Raw genomic sequence first — 16521 nt, forward strand, 5'->3', positions numbered from 1 at the left:
GTGGCCGGCCGCTGATTGAACACCCGCAGCCGGGACCGGAAGTAGCCGGCCGGGCGTCTCTATAATCCTGCCCGTGCGGGGGTGCGGAGTGAATACTGAGTGCATGGGGGCGACCCCCCCTCCAGTCTAAGGTACCTGTGATGTGCATCTGGGGGTGCCATCTCGCCGAGTGACGGCGGAATCGAGCCCCCGGCTGATGGGGGGAGACGACTGCCCCGACCGGGGTGCCGGAGGGACTGCCTGGTGTGCAGGTGTGTTGACTTGCGGCGGGGGGTGACCATCGCGGAGGGACCCCCTCCCCTGTTCTGAACGTCGGTGTTACACCCCTGGATCCCTGGAGCACCTTGACGGCTAAAAGACGTAGTGGCAGGAACTTGGCTGCTGCGTGATAGCTGGTAAGAGTGGATCGCCCGACGAACTCCCCCCCCTGAGATCTATTGGGAGCCTCACTGTTGGTGTCTCTGCCCGGAGATTGGGGCGAGAGACCCGGAACGCCAGTTATTGGGTCCTGCCCTACTGACCAGGGCTCGTGGGGGCTTGGACTCCGTACTTTCCGGGAGTGCAGATTGAGTACTGCTTGCGCCACGGGGTGCCCGGGTGAGAGGCACGGTGTTGGAGCCACGGACAGCTGTGGGGGGGGAGACGAGGCCCTTGGGGGGGCTGTCAGCATACTCCATTAGTTCTGGGCGCGAATGTGAGCGGGGGGGGCACTCCCTGAGAGAGGTTTGGCACTATGGTTGGATTCTACTACTGGAAGAAGCAGTGAGAAGTTCTAATAGGCGGCCCGGAGGTGCCCATTGACCTGCGTTACCTCGGTTGGGTGATTTGGCGGCCTCCCTGTCTTACATCTTTGTTCCTGTCCATGGAGACGGGTGCCGGACTCGAGTCCACCCTGTCCGACTCGGCTACCCACCGGTGCTTTCTGTATTTTTGCCAGGTCATTGGTCCTGGTGGTGTTGGCAGGTGGCGCCTGTGTTGAGAATTGGCCGGCAGTGTGAGAGACATCTTCGCCCAGTATTCTCCGGCATTGCCTGGTGCTCTGCTGTTGTGCCTGTCACAGCGGTGAGCCCCTGGGTGCTCCAGTGGAGTTTCACAGATGTCGACCAGGCCCGAGGGTATGAAGCAGCAATCCAGGACCGCTAAGGGTTCTCGCTAAATCCAGTCCAACAAACTTGATCGGGCGGCGACCCTTTAGGCAATGTGTAGCGATCCGAGGACAGCGCATGATTCTGGTGGGGAGTCTGCCGGCCCTTCGTCTGAGCCCACGTTGTTGGACGTGATGGCAGCCATCGATGGTGTCAAAACATCCCTAGGACAAAAGATGGAGTCGCGCGACCACAAGCTCAATACGGTAACCATTGAGGTCAACCTCATCAAAGCTGATCTCACCAAGACCGGGGGGGAAAAGTAAAGTCTCTGGACATCAAAACCGCTAGCCTGACGGATAATGTGTCGCTGCTACAACAGGAGGTGTGCGATCTCAGGACATTCAGTGACCTCACGAGCCGTACGTTGGATGATTATGAAGGGAGGGCTCGGAGGAATAATGGCCGTATCATTGGTGTTCCTGATAAAGCCGAAGGCCCGGCCCTATTTGTGGAAGACTTAATCCTCAACCACCTTAAGCCCAAGGGGCTGGGAAATTTTTTCACTATTGAGCGGGCGCATAGGGTCCCGGGGGGGGGGGGGGGGAAGACCAAAAGCTGGAGCCCCCCCCCCCCTGTCCGATGATGGCAAGAGTGCTTAACTTCAGGGACAGAGACGCTATCCTGCAGGCCTCCAGAATGGGGGGCCCTTTGAAATACGAGAGCGCCAATCTTGCAATCTTCCCGGACTTCATGCAGGCGGTCCAGAAACAGCGCCAGGGTTTCCTGGGAGTCAAAAAGAGACTCCGAGACATAGGCTTGAAATATGCCATGATGTTTCCGGTCCGGCTGAGGATCGAGATTGAGGGGAAGGCCTGGTTTTTCGATAATCTGGACGTGGCCTCGGACTAGTTGGAGAGACTTCCCCCGGCGGGGCCCGAGGGACAGGATGGTGATGGTTGGGGAGGCGAAAGAGCAAGAATAACATATGCCGCACGTGTTCGGGACTTGGGTAACTGTCGGTGGTGGGCCTCCCGCTTGAGTTTCCCTCCGATCTGATCCTCGAGAGAGTAACTGTATTAGGCGCAGGATATGATATTCTGGGGGGTGGGGACGGGGAAATGGGGTCCTGACTTCCTTCTCAGTTCTACCTTTAGATAGTTGGTTAGTTAGAGCATGGGGCGACAGGCACACTGTGAGTTGGGTTTAGGCGGAAGCCGTGAGCAGGGGTGCAGGATTGGGGGTTGAGAATTTTGTTTGATGGTTGTTTAAATCCTTTTTTCTTTTTTGCATTGTTGGGTTGTTATTCATGTTTTTTCCTTTATGCATCGGGTGGAAATGCAGTAGTTTGACGAAACACACTTTGGTCAGATAGAGTGTTAGACAGGGATCGGGGATAAAAATGCTGAGCTGGAATGTGAATGGCCTAGGGGACAAGATCAAGAGAGGTATGGTTAATCAATTGGTGAGAAGGCACTCTCCGGATGTAGTGTTATTGCAAGAGACACATTTATTTGGCAACCGCTGTATGGCTCTCCATAAAGGAGGATATAAACTTGTGGCTCACGCTGGGTTTACCACAGGATCCAGGGGGGTTGGGATCTTGCTGAAAAACTCCTTCCCCTTGACGGTCCAAGCTACGTGGTCCGACCAGAGAGGCCACTATATCAGGGTCTCTGGACAGTGGGGGGAGAACGGTCACTTTCTTGTCGATATATGTCCCGTCAGGCCTCCATTCGGATACCTTTCGTGATCTGGGGACTGTCTTTCTTGCCTTGCCCCTGGGCCTTTTGGTGTTAGGAGGCGATTTTAATGCGGTGCTTGATGGGGAGATAGATGGACGCCCTGCGAGAGCACTAAGGCCGGCTCATAGATGGCTCTCAGACTTTCTGGAAACAATGGGGCTTGTAGATAGCTGGCGGGTACGTAACCCGACCCAGACACACTTCACTCATGTGTCTGCCGCACAACGCAGCATGTCCAAATTAGACTGCATGTTGATACCGGCAGCACATGCAGGTACGGTTAGAGAGGCAAGATACCTTGGTAGAGGCATTTCCGACCATTCTCCATTGTGGTTACGGGTGGAACTTGGGCAGCCCGCAGTAGGTAGAGTCGCGCCAATCGGTGCGTGGCACTTCAAAGACCCCGAAATTAAGAAAGAGGTTATTACGATTTCAGATTGTTACTTCCAGGAAAACGTGGGAACGGTTGAATCCGCGCAGTCCCTGTGGGAAGTGTATAAGAAGGTGATACGCGGGGAGGGGGTTCTGTCCTTAGTGGCGGGGAAGAAAAAGAAGCTCCAGGCAGAGGTTGAGAGGGCAGAAGCAGAGGTGATCAGGATGGAAGAGAGAGCGACTGAGACGACTACAATGGACATACACCTTTTAAACTACAGCAGGACGAATATAAGGGCCTAGCCAGAGATAGGGCAATTGCTCAACATAATGCTACTCAGAGTCGGATGTATGAACATGGAGACAAGGCCGGTAAACTGATTGCGTGGCTGGAGCGTGGGGAATGGGCGTTGCGTCTGGTGCCAGAGATACAGGGGAAAGGCACGGCCGTAGTTACGGATCCGCAGGCAGTGGCAGATGTGTTCTCCGACTATTATAGAGAAGTATATACATCAGTGGGGGGGATACACGGAGGCGGAAAATAGCGACATGATTAGAGATATTCGTATGCCCGAGCTGTCAGAAGAGGACAAGGGGTACTTAGACTCGCCTTCTACTGATGACGAAGTGGCACAAGCCATTAGAGGGGTAAAATCAAGAAAGGCGACCGGTCCAAATGGGATCCCCATAGAATTGTATAAATTAAATGCGCATAAACTCGCCCCGTATATTCGAGCCATGTTCGCAGACAGCAGAGAGAAAGGTCGACTCCCGTATGATCAGCGGGTTGCAAATATTGCTGTGATTTATAAAGGCAGGCAGACCCAAGACTCACTGCTCTTCATATCGGCCTATATCGCTGCTTAATCAGAGTCTAAAACACTGGCGAAGCTCCTTGCGACTAGATTGGTCAAAGTAATTACCTCTTTGGTACACCCAGATCAGTCGGGTTTTATGCCACGCCAAAACACTGCTCTCAATTTGCGGAGGTTGTATGGGCTACTGGGTGGTGCCCGAAGATTCATGAGCCAGTAGCGTTGGTGTCCTTGAAAGCCACTATGGCATTTGATAGGGTCGAGTGGTCCTATTTGTTTGTGGTACTGACGAAGATGGGTTTTGGTCCGGTGTTTGTTTGTTGGGTACGACTGCTATATGCGGATCACTTGGCTAGAGTAGTGGTAAACAACTGCAGGTCGGCAGACTCCTCTTGGCAGGGGAACGAGACAAGGGTGCCCCTGGTCCCCACTTCTCTTCGCCCTAGCATTGGAGCCTCTGGCGGCATGGGTAAGATGGGACCGGACGATGCGTGGCTTGAGGTGGACGCCGGAGTGGGAGGACAAAATTTTGCTTTATGCCGATGATATATTGCTCTACCTTACGAATCCTAAGGAGTACCTGATTGACTTTCTAGATGTACTAGCCATATATGGGAGATATTCTGGGTTTGCGATCAACTGGTCAAAATCTGTGCTTTTCGTCTTTAAGGGTGATCCACCTTTGATTCCGCAAACATGTCCTATACAAATTGAGACAGTTGGGTTTAAATATCTAGGTATTTATGTCACACTTGATATGAAGCTGAGACATTCCAATAACCTGGGACTCCCCTTGAACCGGTTTAAAAGCGACGTGGAGTGCTGGAAGGCCCTGCCGCTTTTCCCTGTTGGGTTGGCAGTCTTGTTTAAGATGTTGGCTCTCCCCCAATTCTTATATGTACTCCAAAATACAATGGACCCGGTGCCGGTGTCATATTTCAAGGAAATAGAGGCCCTTCAGAGGAGGTTACTGTGGGACGGTAGACCCCGTATAGCATTTTCTAAACTCACCCTCCCCTGGTATGGCGGAGGGATTGGACTGCCAGACCTGCGGAAATATTACTGGGCATCACAGCTTGCGGAGGTGAACCACATAATATACGGACCCCCAGGTGATCCAGGATGCGCAATGGATCGCGGCCAAGCCCCAGGGGGTGATTTCACCAGAGCACTGTACGCCAGGCCTCGGCGGTTTCCCCTGACGGGCCCCACGGCACATGCAGTCCACGTGTGGCACGCGGTCAATAGATGTCTTTCCTGGGAGGTGAAACTAACCTTGGCCACCCCATGTGGAATTCAGAGAAGCTTGGTAGCTTGTGGAAATTTGACAGGTGGAACCTCATGGGGATCACGCAGATTAAAGATGTGTGGAGTGGGGGCATGATACATACATTTGACTCTCTCAAACAACAATATAGTCTACACAACAGTGAGTACTATCGTTATCTCAAGATTCGACATGCTCTTCGCGCACACATACCCGTAGGCACTATACTTCCAGAGTCCTCTCCCCTGGAGGACCGAGTGTTGGATGGATACCTTCCCGAGAAGACCATCTCTTTAATATACAAAAAACTAATCAACAATATGGATGATCCTCTGGGACATATTAGGACACAATGGAGTGAGGAGGGCATGGAGCTCGATGATGAGGCCTGGACTGAGGCGGTTTCCTCCCCTAGAGTAGTTGCGATCCAGATGAGATTTCGGCAGGTGCAGCTAAAGATTTTGTATAGGTCATACATAACTGGGCCTCGTCTGGTGCGAATGGGGAGTGCCGCAGGGGATGTGGAGAGTAGGGCACCTTCATGCATATCTTGTGGCACTGTGCGGAAGTACAGGAATATTGGAAGATACACGAGAAGATGCGAGCCGCCTTGGGGGTGGAGATACAACCAGAGGCCCAGAGGTGTATACTGAATGTGTGGGAACCCACAAACCTGAACACTTATGGGAAGCAATGGTTGACACGGCGTGGATGGTAGCGAAGAGAAATATTGCGCAATTGTGGGGGGCCAGTCAGTCACCCAGAGTAGCCAGATGGGCGGAAGATCTGGATTGGTGTATGTTCAGGGAGAAGTCAGTGTATGTGGCCAGGGGTTGTCCAACGAAATGGGGGAAGGTGTGGGGAGCCTGGAATAGTTACCGGGTGGAGATCTGTGACCCTCCGACGAGACAAGTAGAGGTGGAAGCGCCAGAATGCCTATGATCCATATTCACATATTGGCTTATGATTCTGTTGAATGACATTGTTTTCTTGACTAAGATGTAACTGTAACTTACCCGATGTCTTTTCTTTTTTGGTCATTTTGTTAATAAAAAGATTAATTAAAAAAATAAATTCTGCACACATTCACTGAATTGTAAGATATGTTGGTTTGTATACATTCAATGACGAGTTGAATAGATTATTTTTTCTCTCTTTCAATATCTTGGCTTTCTGAATGATACCAGGTTGGACGTTTTTGCATTCACTGTTGAAGCAAGATAAGCATACCTGTGTATGAGATGTTCAAAATGGTATACATGGTTCACTAACGCAACGCCTATACTACTGGGCTATGTGATCCAAAGAAATGCATTGAGCTGTAAGTTCATCTCACATTACTGCCATTTGTTCCAAATGTGTTACTCTTTATACAAACTCTCAGAATGCTACTTGATTAAGTGAAAATGCATGCAGATGATTGGAAGCAAGATTGGTGAATGAGTGTTTTAATCAGAAAAACAGTGTAAAGCCATTAAAAGCATGAGAGAAAGTGTGTATGTAAATTCACACAAGCGTGCCCACAGGTGTCAGCACTTGCATGAGTGCAGATTACCAGCTTTCAGAAATTCACACGTTTGCTTAAGTGGGCACTGAGACCATACTCCTAGCAAATATGTATGCCAATGCAATTTTTGCAGGGGCTATACAAATGCATATCTCTCCTGCAAAAATATGCTGAGCATTGTATATTCAATCAAAAGTTTTTTTTCCTTTATTCAACTGGGAGCTAATCTTTCGCCCCCCCCCCCCCCTCCCTTAGAAAAAGTAGCATCTTCCCCTGCACTTTTTTTTTTTTTAAGGAGACGCTGAGGTCATTTCCGAATATGGAAAATGTTTTAGTCCTACAATAATGAGAGTATATTTCTGATCTTTTAGAGGTGGTAACCCAGAAAATGTTCATGCAACCAAATCCTTTCATGTGTGCAAAACCATGTTTTGAAGGTCTATGTCAAACTTACGTCAGCAAATAAGAGTTGAAAATCAAGCACCTCATATTTTGACTGACAGGCCCTTGCTCAACAAGATGTAAAATGTAAACCGGTCACCTCTGATCTAAAGCTTGGGTTATTCTCACAATTATGGCAAACAGGAAACCTGAGACTCAGTGAGATGAAGTCATTTAGCCACTTATTACGCAATGTTGATCAGTGCAGATCAGATTGTGAGCAGTCTCGTGGATTCTCAGTTCGCAGTCTTTGCACTGGACAACAAATGTAGTCTGGGTTTGTTTACAGTAAGAATTTTCGTAAATCGAGCAATTGTTTAAAAAGCTGCCCTATCATTTAAAAATATGCATCTACAGAAAATAAAGTAAGAAACGATTCAATAACCTGATTAAAACAAGAATATATTCTGAACTTTAGAATAATCACAATTCTGGCATAATTAAGGTACTGGGCTGGTATATGCAAAGTTCTACAGTAATCAGAACACTGGGCTAAACTGAGCCCTTTAATAAACAGGGCTTCTGCATCCTAAAAACCTGGTGGACATCCAAAGATTTGACTAGAAAAGAACCCTGGTATGTTCCAAGTCTACTATACTCATAAGGTGGTATAACCAAAGGCTACCTACAATAAAAACCATGACAAAATATAATCCTTGGCATAAACATAGACGGTTATCAAAGTGTTGATATAATGAAAACTGTATCATTTGCCACCTCATTACATGGCAACAGAAAGGAACATGTGAAGTTGTTTTATAGTACATTTCTGCAGAACCCCGTCACTTGACTGAGTAAATATTTTAAGAAAGTACACATTGCTGCCTTCTCCACAGTTCCTCCTCCAGCTAGAGAACCCTCCCTATAACTGCTTCCCCGGCTATAGAGGCCAGACCAACATCTGCTCCACAGGCTACAAGGGTAATCTCTGCAGTTGCTTTCCGGGTATATAACCAATCCCCATAGCTGTTACCACACCCATAAAGACTGGCCAGTAGACCATGCACCAACTACAGAGCCTACTCTCCCGCACCGGATATCGAGCTTTCACCCCCATAGATGCACCATCTATATTTACAGTCTGATTCCTCCTCCTCACTTACTACCCCATAGCTAATGCCGTGGCGAGCTGCTTCCCAATACAGACAGCTCACACAAATGTCACCTCAACTAAAACTCTCTCTAGGACTGCTATGAGACCATAACAGCCTACCCAAAAAGCTACGCAAGTTACCACACACCCTTGCTGTCCCTGCCAGTTTCTCCACCCGGTTGCCCCTGCTACAGAGGTTTGAACAACTACCATCTGACCTCCTGACCTAAAGACAAGTATGTAGAGCCCGCGTTGTCTTCTGTCCCGTGTTCCACCTACTGCTGTCTTCCTACTTCCCACAGCTGATACTCACATGTTCGCCTCTTACTTAACCCACGACCACACGTGCTGTGCTTAGTTTACCCTTCTCCCTTCTGTTGAAAACCCGCCCAATACCTGTGCCCTCGGTCCATTCCCTCCACACTCCGCTCGTATCCCTGCTCATCCCTCCACCCTTTACGTAATACAAGTCCGATGCCAGCACTTTCTCACCTCTTGCTGCCTGGAGCCGCCATGCTTGTTTTCCTGCAGGCTGCAGCGTGCATGTCAGACACTTCCGGTTCAACATGTAGGTCATACGGAGGGGCGTGGCTTAAGGTGGACGGAACAGAGTTGTCTCTGCGAGCCTCTCACTGAGAACAGTTAGACTCGTCAGTCGGTCGGGCTGCAGGAGATTGTACGAGGCTGTAAATACCAAAGTCAACTGTTAGGGTAGAGATGGCATATGGAGGGTTGAGTATACTGAAACCCGGAGCCACAAGTGTCACCACGCTGATTCTTTTTTTATTTTTATTTTTATTTTATGCGTTTTTATATAGCGCGGACTTTACCCGAAGGTGTCAAAGCGCTTCACAATAGGAACAGAACTGATACATGAGAACATTACAAGTGAACAAATTACAAAAGCAAACGTTGAGTTACATGAGGAAAAATTGACAGTTGTGAGCAAACAAAATACAAGAGGTACCAAACGGTGCATTACAGGAGGAAAAAGTGACGTGTGCAGGTTACAAAAGCGTACAAAGTACAAGTCGAGGTATTGAAACAACTGCAATGTGACAACATGCCCATAGTATAACTGGAAGAGACCGTTGTGTGGAATACTGTTATCCAGTTCTGACTATTGCTAACTCCCCTTCGCAGGCGATTCACTTTTTCACCCATGCTTGTGATTGTGACAGTGATAACTACAAGCCACAGAATGCAAGTGCTATCAATTGTCAGGCTTAGTTAACATTTGCCATGAATTATAGAGTTATGTAAAACATTTCTCCTACATACTTCTTGTAGTTCTCATACTATAAGTGAGTACTAAAGGTTCACTCGTGTGTTTAAAAAAAGAAACAGACTCGTTGATCCCTTTTTAGCTGGGTGTGAAGGAAAACGACAAGGAAAGTCCCCCCTTATTAAAAGTCTCAAGGAAAACAGTCCCAAATTTAACGTGCGAAACAGAACATTTGTTATCAGCACCAACTAACCCTGGCAATGCTTGTGCTAAACGTAGGAAAAACAGGAAATTCAGGGAACTACAGATATCCAAATAATTGTGATCTGCGTTAGCCTTTACTCGCTCAATATATCATTGCAAAGCTCTACTGGGGAAATATGTGCCGATCAGCTAGGTAGCATAATTGTAACTAGGAGCTCAACCAATAAATTATCGAATAGGGTGAAAAATCATCACTGCCGGATCAAAATTAAATCTGGTGATGGACTTAGTAGTTTATTGGCTGAGCTCCCAGTTACAGTAAATATGGATGCCATATAGATGAAGGGATCTGGCTCCCTATTTTTTCCTCATGCATATCCCGAACACACTCAATTATTGTGTTAGTGAGTGATCGCGACTGGGGATCACTCATTTACTCTGGCCTACCCTTCCAAACTTTCTAAAACAGCGGCAAAATCCTTTAAGCACTTTACCCTAAAATGTCACCCCGAGACATTGATCTCTGACCTGTGCTACACTGTGGACAACGGCATAGTCATTAACGACCTCATCTCCTATTCCAGAAGAACCACCTCTTGGCGCAAAACCTTTGTGCTCCTCCTTAATATACGCGCAACCAGGAACATTCCATATGGCACTAAGCTTACAATAGCGCCCTCCTCAACCCTACGAGCTGACCTCTCCATCACACTCTACAAAAATGGCATCATCTTGATCCAAGCCTCAACCAAAAACCTTGATAAATTTGCGGACCTTTTCACCCTCCTCAGAAACCCGGTAGAGCCACGTACACCTGTGCTAACGACCGTCAGATCAGCCTCCCCTGTGCGCATAGCCACCCACAACCCACCCTCCACGGGTTTCCAACACAGATCATCCTAACACCCCCCTGCCTTGCCCACAGTAGCGTCTCTGGATTCATGGTCCCCTCCCTTCTAGCTCCTCACTCTGACTGTGAGATTGGTCCGCCTCCAAGGACCCACGATACAGGTGGAGATAGCCCTTCTAGCCCACAAACTACCCCTCCTAAGCTTTCCAACTCAGCCCATCCTAACCCCTACAGCACGTCTCCCGGCCTTGCCAACAGAATCAACCCCAGGCCTTCGGCCCCTTCCCCGCTAGCTTCCCACTCTGCCTGCAAGACTGGTACGCCGCCCAAGACCTACATCTCTGGTCGGGCCACCACCCCCACCCCACCATCTAGACATACTGACAGATCGCCTCCTGCACCATTGCTCCTCTGCCCGCTAGTGCTGCCCTCTTATATGGATTCCGAAACTCTGTACTCCAGTGCTGCCAAATTAACTCAGAGCATCCATATCTCCATTCGGGATCTCACGCACCTCCTTCATCTCGCCAAACTCTCCCTCGCTAACCTCAAGCCCAGGCTGAACCCCACCGCCCTTCATCTCTCAGAGGTACCCAAGCACCCATTACCGTTATCCCTGAGACACCTTCGCCCTCGCAAGCAACCATGCTACCTCTCGGAGAAGGAAACCCTGGCCCTCGTCTTCTCCTACAACTCCACCATTGCAACCCCAAGTCCTCTCGACCTCACTGAAAAGGAAATTCTTGCCATCCTCCAGGACTACAACCATGCTCCAGCTACCCCAGCCCTACTAGAGGTGATTGCAGAACAGACCATTAGCACAGTCACTATTAACCCTAACAGATCAGCTACCCTTTGCAACAGAAGTGTGGTGAAAAGCAATCTAGCACAGATACACTTGTCCAGCCCAACCTCCGACACTCCCTCCAACCCCTCTTTATCTGTCTCTTAATCAACTGCCGATCTGCAGTCAAGCACGCTGCAGATATTGCTGATCTCATTCTAAACAATCATTTCGATTTAGCGATTCTTACTGAATCATGGCTTAATGAATACTCATCTCCATGCCTCGACCTCTTAGTCCCTCCATTCTATAACATTACAAGGCTGGACCGGCAATCCAGTTAGAAAGGAGGAGGCATCGCCTGCATCTACTGATCTAACCTCCTTGTCACTGAGCTCTCAGCGGATACCACCGACTCCTGCGAATACCTCGCCCTCTCCATTTGCAACAACTCGACCCATCTGTGTAACCTACACATCTTCTACAACCCCCCAGGGAAAAACGATTCCTTCACTGACCACCTCATGGAAATCATCACAGCTAAAACTTCCTCCAACGCTAATGATATTTTCCTTGGTGATTTTAACCTTCACTGGAACGACCCCAAAGATCCTCATGTCAACGCCATCAAAAACTTCCTTGCCGATCAAACCCTGACCCAAGCCTGCTCACTCCCAACTCACTCAAAAGAGGCCACTCTTGACTGGATCATCTCCAAGGAATCAACAGTCAAGCTCATCTCCATAGACCCTTGTGACTTGTCCGACCACCATGCCATCGCCTTCCTATTATCCGGCACCCTCAAGACAAAGGCACCGCAACCGGTGATTCCCAAACGCTGGATCAGAGACACCAGGAACCTAGACCAGAGGGAACTAGAGGCTCATTGCAAATCAGACCTCCCCCCCTTGCTTAGCACTACGGTTAGTGACCTCAATGATCACTATTCTACAACTATATCGAACCCAAATTAAAGACAGAAACCCTTGGTTCACTGGATCCCTCAACAATGAAAGGAGATCCCTCCGGAAAGCCGAAAGAATATGGAGACAACACCCCTCTGCCGCCCATCTAAAACTACTTCACCAGGCCAGAAATACCAATAACAAGAATATCCTCAAATCAAAAAAGAATTCTTTAGATCCGAACTGGGGAACACCAAGAACAGGCCCCACAAACTCTTCAAACTGGTCAAACACAAATCCAATAAACTGGCCAAAACTTCGAAAGAAACCCCCAAGTCGCTAATCTCATCTGAGGAATTCTCCTCTTACTTCACCGACAAAATCACAGTCTTAGGGAAAGAACTCAGTTCGGCCACATACTCCCTACCCCTTACGGACCTACCTCCGCCTTCCACGCCACCCACTATGGCTTCACCTAAAAATCAAGCACACTGGTCCGACTTCAAATTCTATGAAGAAGACTCCATCTCAAAAATCCTATCCACCCTAAACCCTAGCAACCATTTTAATGACCCGCTCCTCTCCAACTGCCTAGCTGCCATCGCCCAATCAATTATACCCAGTTGGACTGCAATAATTAACGCCTCTCTCCAGCAAGGATCGATTCCTGATTCTTTGAAAGCTGGCCAAGTCCTCCCCATTTTGAAAAAAACGTCGGTGGATTCAGCCTCCCCCGATAATTTCAGACCTATCTCCAACATCCCTCTCTTAGCCAAAGTGTTGGAGAAGTGTGTGCAACAACAGCTAAGTCAACACGTCAACAACTTCCACCTACTAGATAACTTCCAGTCCGGGTTCAGACCTGGATACAGCACCGAAACCACCATGCTCCACATCGTTGATGATGCCCTCCAAGCCCTAGACCAAGGCAAAACCTTTCTCCTAATCCTCCTAGATCTATCCTCAGCCTTCGACACGGTCTGCCATGAAAAGCTACTTGAACGCCTCAAATTAAGGATGGGATTGTATGACTCTGTTCTAAAATGGTTTAGATCCTTCCTACAAAACTGATCACAGAGATTCTTAATTAATGGTAACCTGTCTGCTTCCTCTCTGGTCACGGTCGGAGTCCCTCAAGGATCAACCCTATCCCCCACCCTCTTCAACCTTTATCTAGAACCGCTTACTACGCACTGCAAATATCTCCTACCATATGTTTACTGACAATACCCAGATCTACATCAAAATCTCCTCTCTTGAGGAGATTCTCTCCTTGAATGAAGCCTTGAAACTGACTGTCCAATGGCTTGCCTCAAATCATCTTAAACTGAAGTGGGCGGGATCGGAAGGGCACAACGTGCCCCTACTTTTTAAATTTAACTGAGTCCGTTCCCCTACTTCTTTATTTTAAAAATGCGTCCCATGACGGCAGGGATGGTCTAAATGTAAAAAGTATTGCGTGATGGTTCAACCCTGTGTGGTGCAGATTAAGGAAGGCCTCTGAAGTCGCCACGACCTATCCACCCCCCCTTCCCCTCTGTATCTGAGGCCACACTGTAGGAGAAGCGTTTCACAGTAGAAGTAATCAATCAGCAGAGAAAACGGCTTCCTTTGGTGCTACAGTGATTTACACCTCATTTAGTGAGGAGGCCCCCTGCCTGTGAAGTGAGTTAGAAGTTCCAGGCCTGCTAAACACCCTCCCACCCCCGCCCTGGGCTCTTATCACGAAGTGAGGCATGGGGGGGATTTCACTTCAGCGTGGGTCTTCAAGAGGCGTGGCATGCGCATATCTCTCTTCAAGCACACCCCCCTCTAACTGTATAACTCGTGTATGTGAAGGGCATTGATACGGTGCCAGAGAGGTCACGGATTTGTGTACTGTAAAAATCATCAACACATTAACCAATGGCACTCAAACATTTTGTAGAAATTAGCAATAAACGTGTTTGGGAACACAGACTGAAAGACATATCCGACCCTCTTCTTGCCCAGCAGAGTCTGTGCGGCAGAGATTGCAGCAATCTGTGGTGAGCAGGGAAGGAAAAGTAGAGTTTTGTAACACTGGCTTCATATTTAAAAAACAAAATCTGTTTATTTTACAACCCTGTCTCTTGAGTTTACTTTCGCTTTCTGTCCCTCCAATACTTGCTCTTTCTGTCACTCGAATCGCGCCTCTTTTTTTAAAATTACTGCCATTTAGCTGCCTTTGCTCTTGTCTCTCTCCTTTCCTGGTCTCAGTTTCCTGCTCTTTGTCTGTCCTCTTGTCTCGCCAACTTTCTCTTCCCTTTTCTTCCAGGCTGTCTCACCTTCTTCCAACTTCCTTTCCCCTTTGTATATCACCTCTTCTCTATACTTTTCCACTTTAACTTCGTTCTCCCCCTCCCATCATTCTTCTATTTAATCCCTAATTTCTCACTCTTTTTATTCTACCCTCCTGGTTCCTTTGCTTTTCAATCTCTCGTGCCACCCCTCTACAGTTATCTCACATTCTCCTCTGGCTCCCTCTTTGTTTCCAGCCTTTACTACCTCCTTGTTACGATCCCTCCAGTCCCCTTCTCTAAATTGTCTTTTTCTTTTCCTCATCTCTAACCCCTCTCTCATCACCCCTGTTTCTCTCAACCCCTCAACCCCTCTGCCCCAACTCTTTTCTCAGCTCGAGAGCAGGAAAGAAACATAGGCCTCAACCTTCTTGTCTAGCTACTGTGGTGTTATTTCTCTATGCGTAGTGGCAGGCAAACGCTTCTGTACTGCTTGTACTAAGATTCGTTTGATGTGGGACATACTGCAAGGATATTGGCATCCCCTTGAGTTGCCGTTACTATGGTACCTTTGATCTGAAACATACCATGGTTGGGGTTCAAAATGTGGTTTGAACTTCCCTCCACTTTGATTGGTGTGTAGCAGAAACACAAGGTCTCCCATGTTCAGTGTGCAGGTGTTTGCTTACCTGCATTGGCTTGCAGCTTCACTGTTTTTCTGTTCTGCTATCTCTGATGTCTTCTGAGGTCTCAACAGGAGGAACCCATGACAAGTGGCTTGGGACAATCTCTAATTTCTGTCACTCTCCATGCATGGCAGCTGGAGCTGTCTTAATGTCATTAACGCATATATTAAACCTCAAATAAACGTGTATCTATTGGTTGTATTAAATAATGTTTGTTATAAGATATAACTGGTCAGTGAAATGCCAAACATATTAAAAATTGGTATCTTTTGCTCTTTTTAGCTACACCTCTGACTCCGCCCACTGACCCAATCCTCTGTTATTCACACCTCCTGATGCTCCGCCCACAGTTCCCCAACTTTTTTCCCCCACTTCGACCACTGAACTGAAAGCAAAGAAAACAGAATTTATCTTAATCTCCCCAACAAAAATAAATCCTAAGCTTCAGCTATGGATAAATTCCATCACAGCCTTAAACTGCTCACCGACCATCATAGAATCTGCCAAATCTCTGGTAGTAACCCTGGACTGCAATCTAAACATGCGAGATCACATCAACTCGATGGCTAAATCAGCCAGGTTCCACATGAGCTTCCTTAGGAAACTGAAACCCTTCCTTGACGCCCTTGACCTAAAAATGGCAGTCCAAGCACTTGTCATCTCTAGTTTGAGTTGAGTTTAAAATATTTGTATAGCGCACTTTCACCAGCGGTTTCATGGCGCTGCAATAGACAGATCTCCAGAGTGGAAGTGGGGGAAGCAGAATAGGAAGGGGGGAACACCAAGTGGTTTAGTTAAAACATTTGACAAATAAGTGGGCTTTAAGCTGCTTCCGAAATTGAGGGTACCGAGTTATAGATCTGAGCTCAAAAGGAAGGGAGTTCCACAGAAGTGGGGCAAGAGTTGCAAACTTGGATCCTCCCCATTTCTTCCTCCGAAAGCGGGGGGCTGAAAGCAGGAGTTGCGAGGAGGAGCGCAGTTCTCTGGTTGGGACGTAGGGAATAATTTCAGATGTTATAAAGGCCGGAGTCGCGCCCAGTCGTGCCTGAAATATGATAGATGAATGGTTGGTGGTATTGCACTCTGTCGTCAAACTAGACCACTTGGTCGGTATGTGTGCTGCACTAGATTGGTGCCTGCTAAAACCCAATAATCCAATGAATATGGCCTGGGATCACTAGATCACCAGGACTCCAGTGCGCACTAACTAAATGAAAATTTTCAAAGTTTTCCAATTGTCACAATTTTAATTCATATGCTTTGTTTTTTGATTCATTCCATTTT

The 16521-nt window shown here is 48.0% G+C and overlaps 1 protein-coding gene across 1 annotated transcript in view; it reads right to left on the bottom strand.

Moving 5' to 3' along the window:
* NOC2L (NOC2 like nucleolar associated transcriptional repressor) overlaps positions 1 to 8887 on the bottom strand; it is a 492322-nt gene extending 483435 nt beyond the window's left edge. The window contains exon 1 of the mRNA XM_078642345.1: positions 8818 to 8887. Coding sequence (XP_078498471.1) covers positions 8818 to 8870 — 53 coding nt within the window. The 5' untranslated portion in view covers positions 8871 to 8887. The remainder of the gene's footprint in view (positions 1 to 8817) is intronic.
* Between the last annotated feature and the right edge of the window lie 7634 nt (positions 8888 to 16521).

This window comes from Lissotriton helveticus, chromosome 5_1 (assembly GCF_964261635.1).
Source record: "Lissotriton helveticus chromosome 5_1, aLisHel1.1, whole genome shotgun sequence".
Classification (NCBI taxonomy): Eukaryota; Metazoa; Chordata; class Amphibia; order Caudata; family Salamandridae; genus Lissotriton; species Lissotriton helveticus.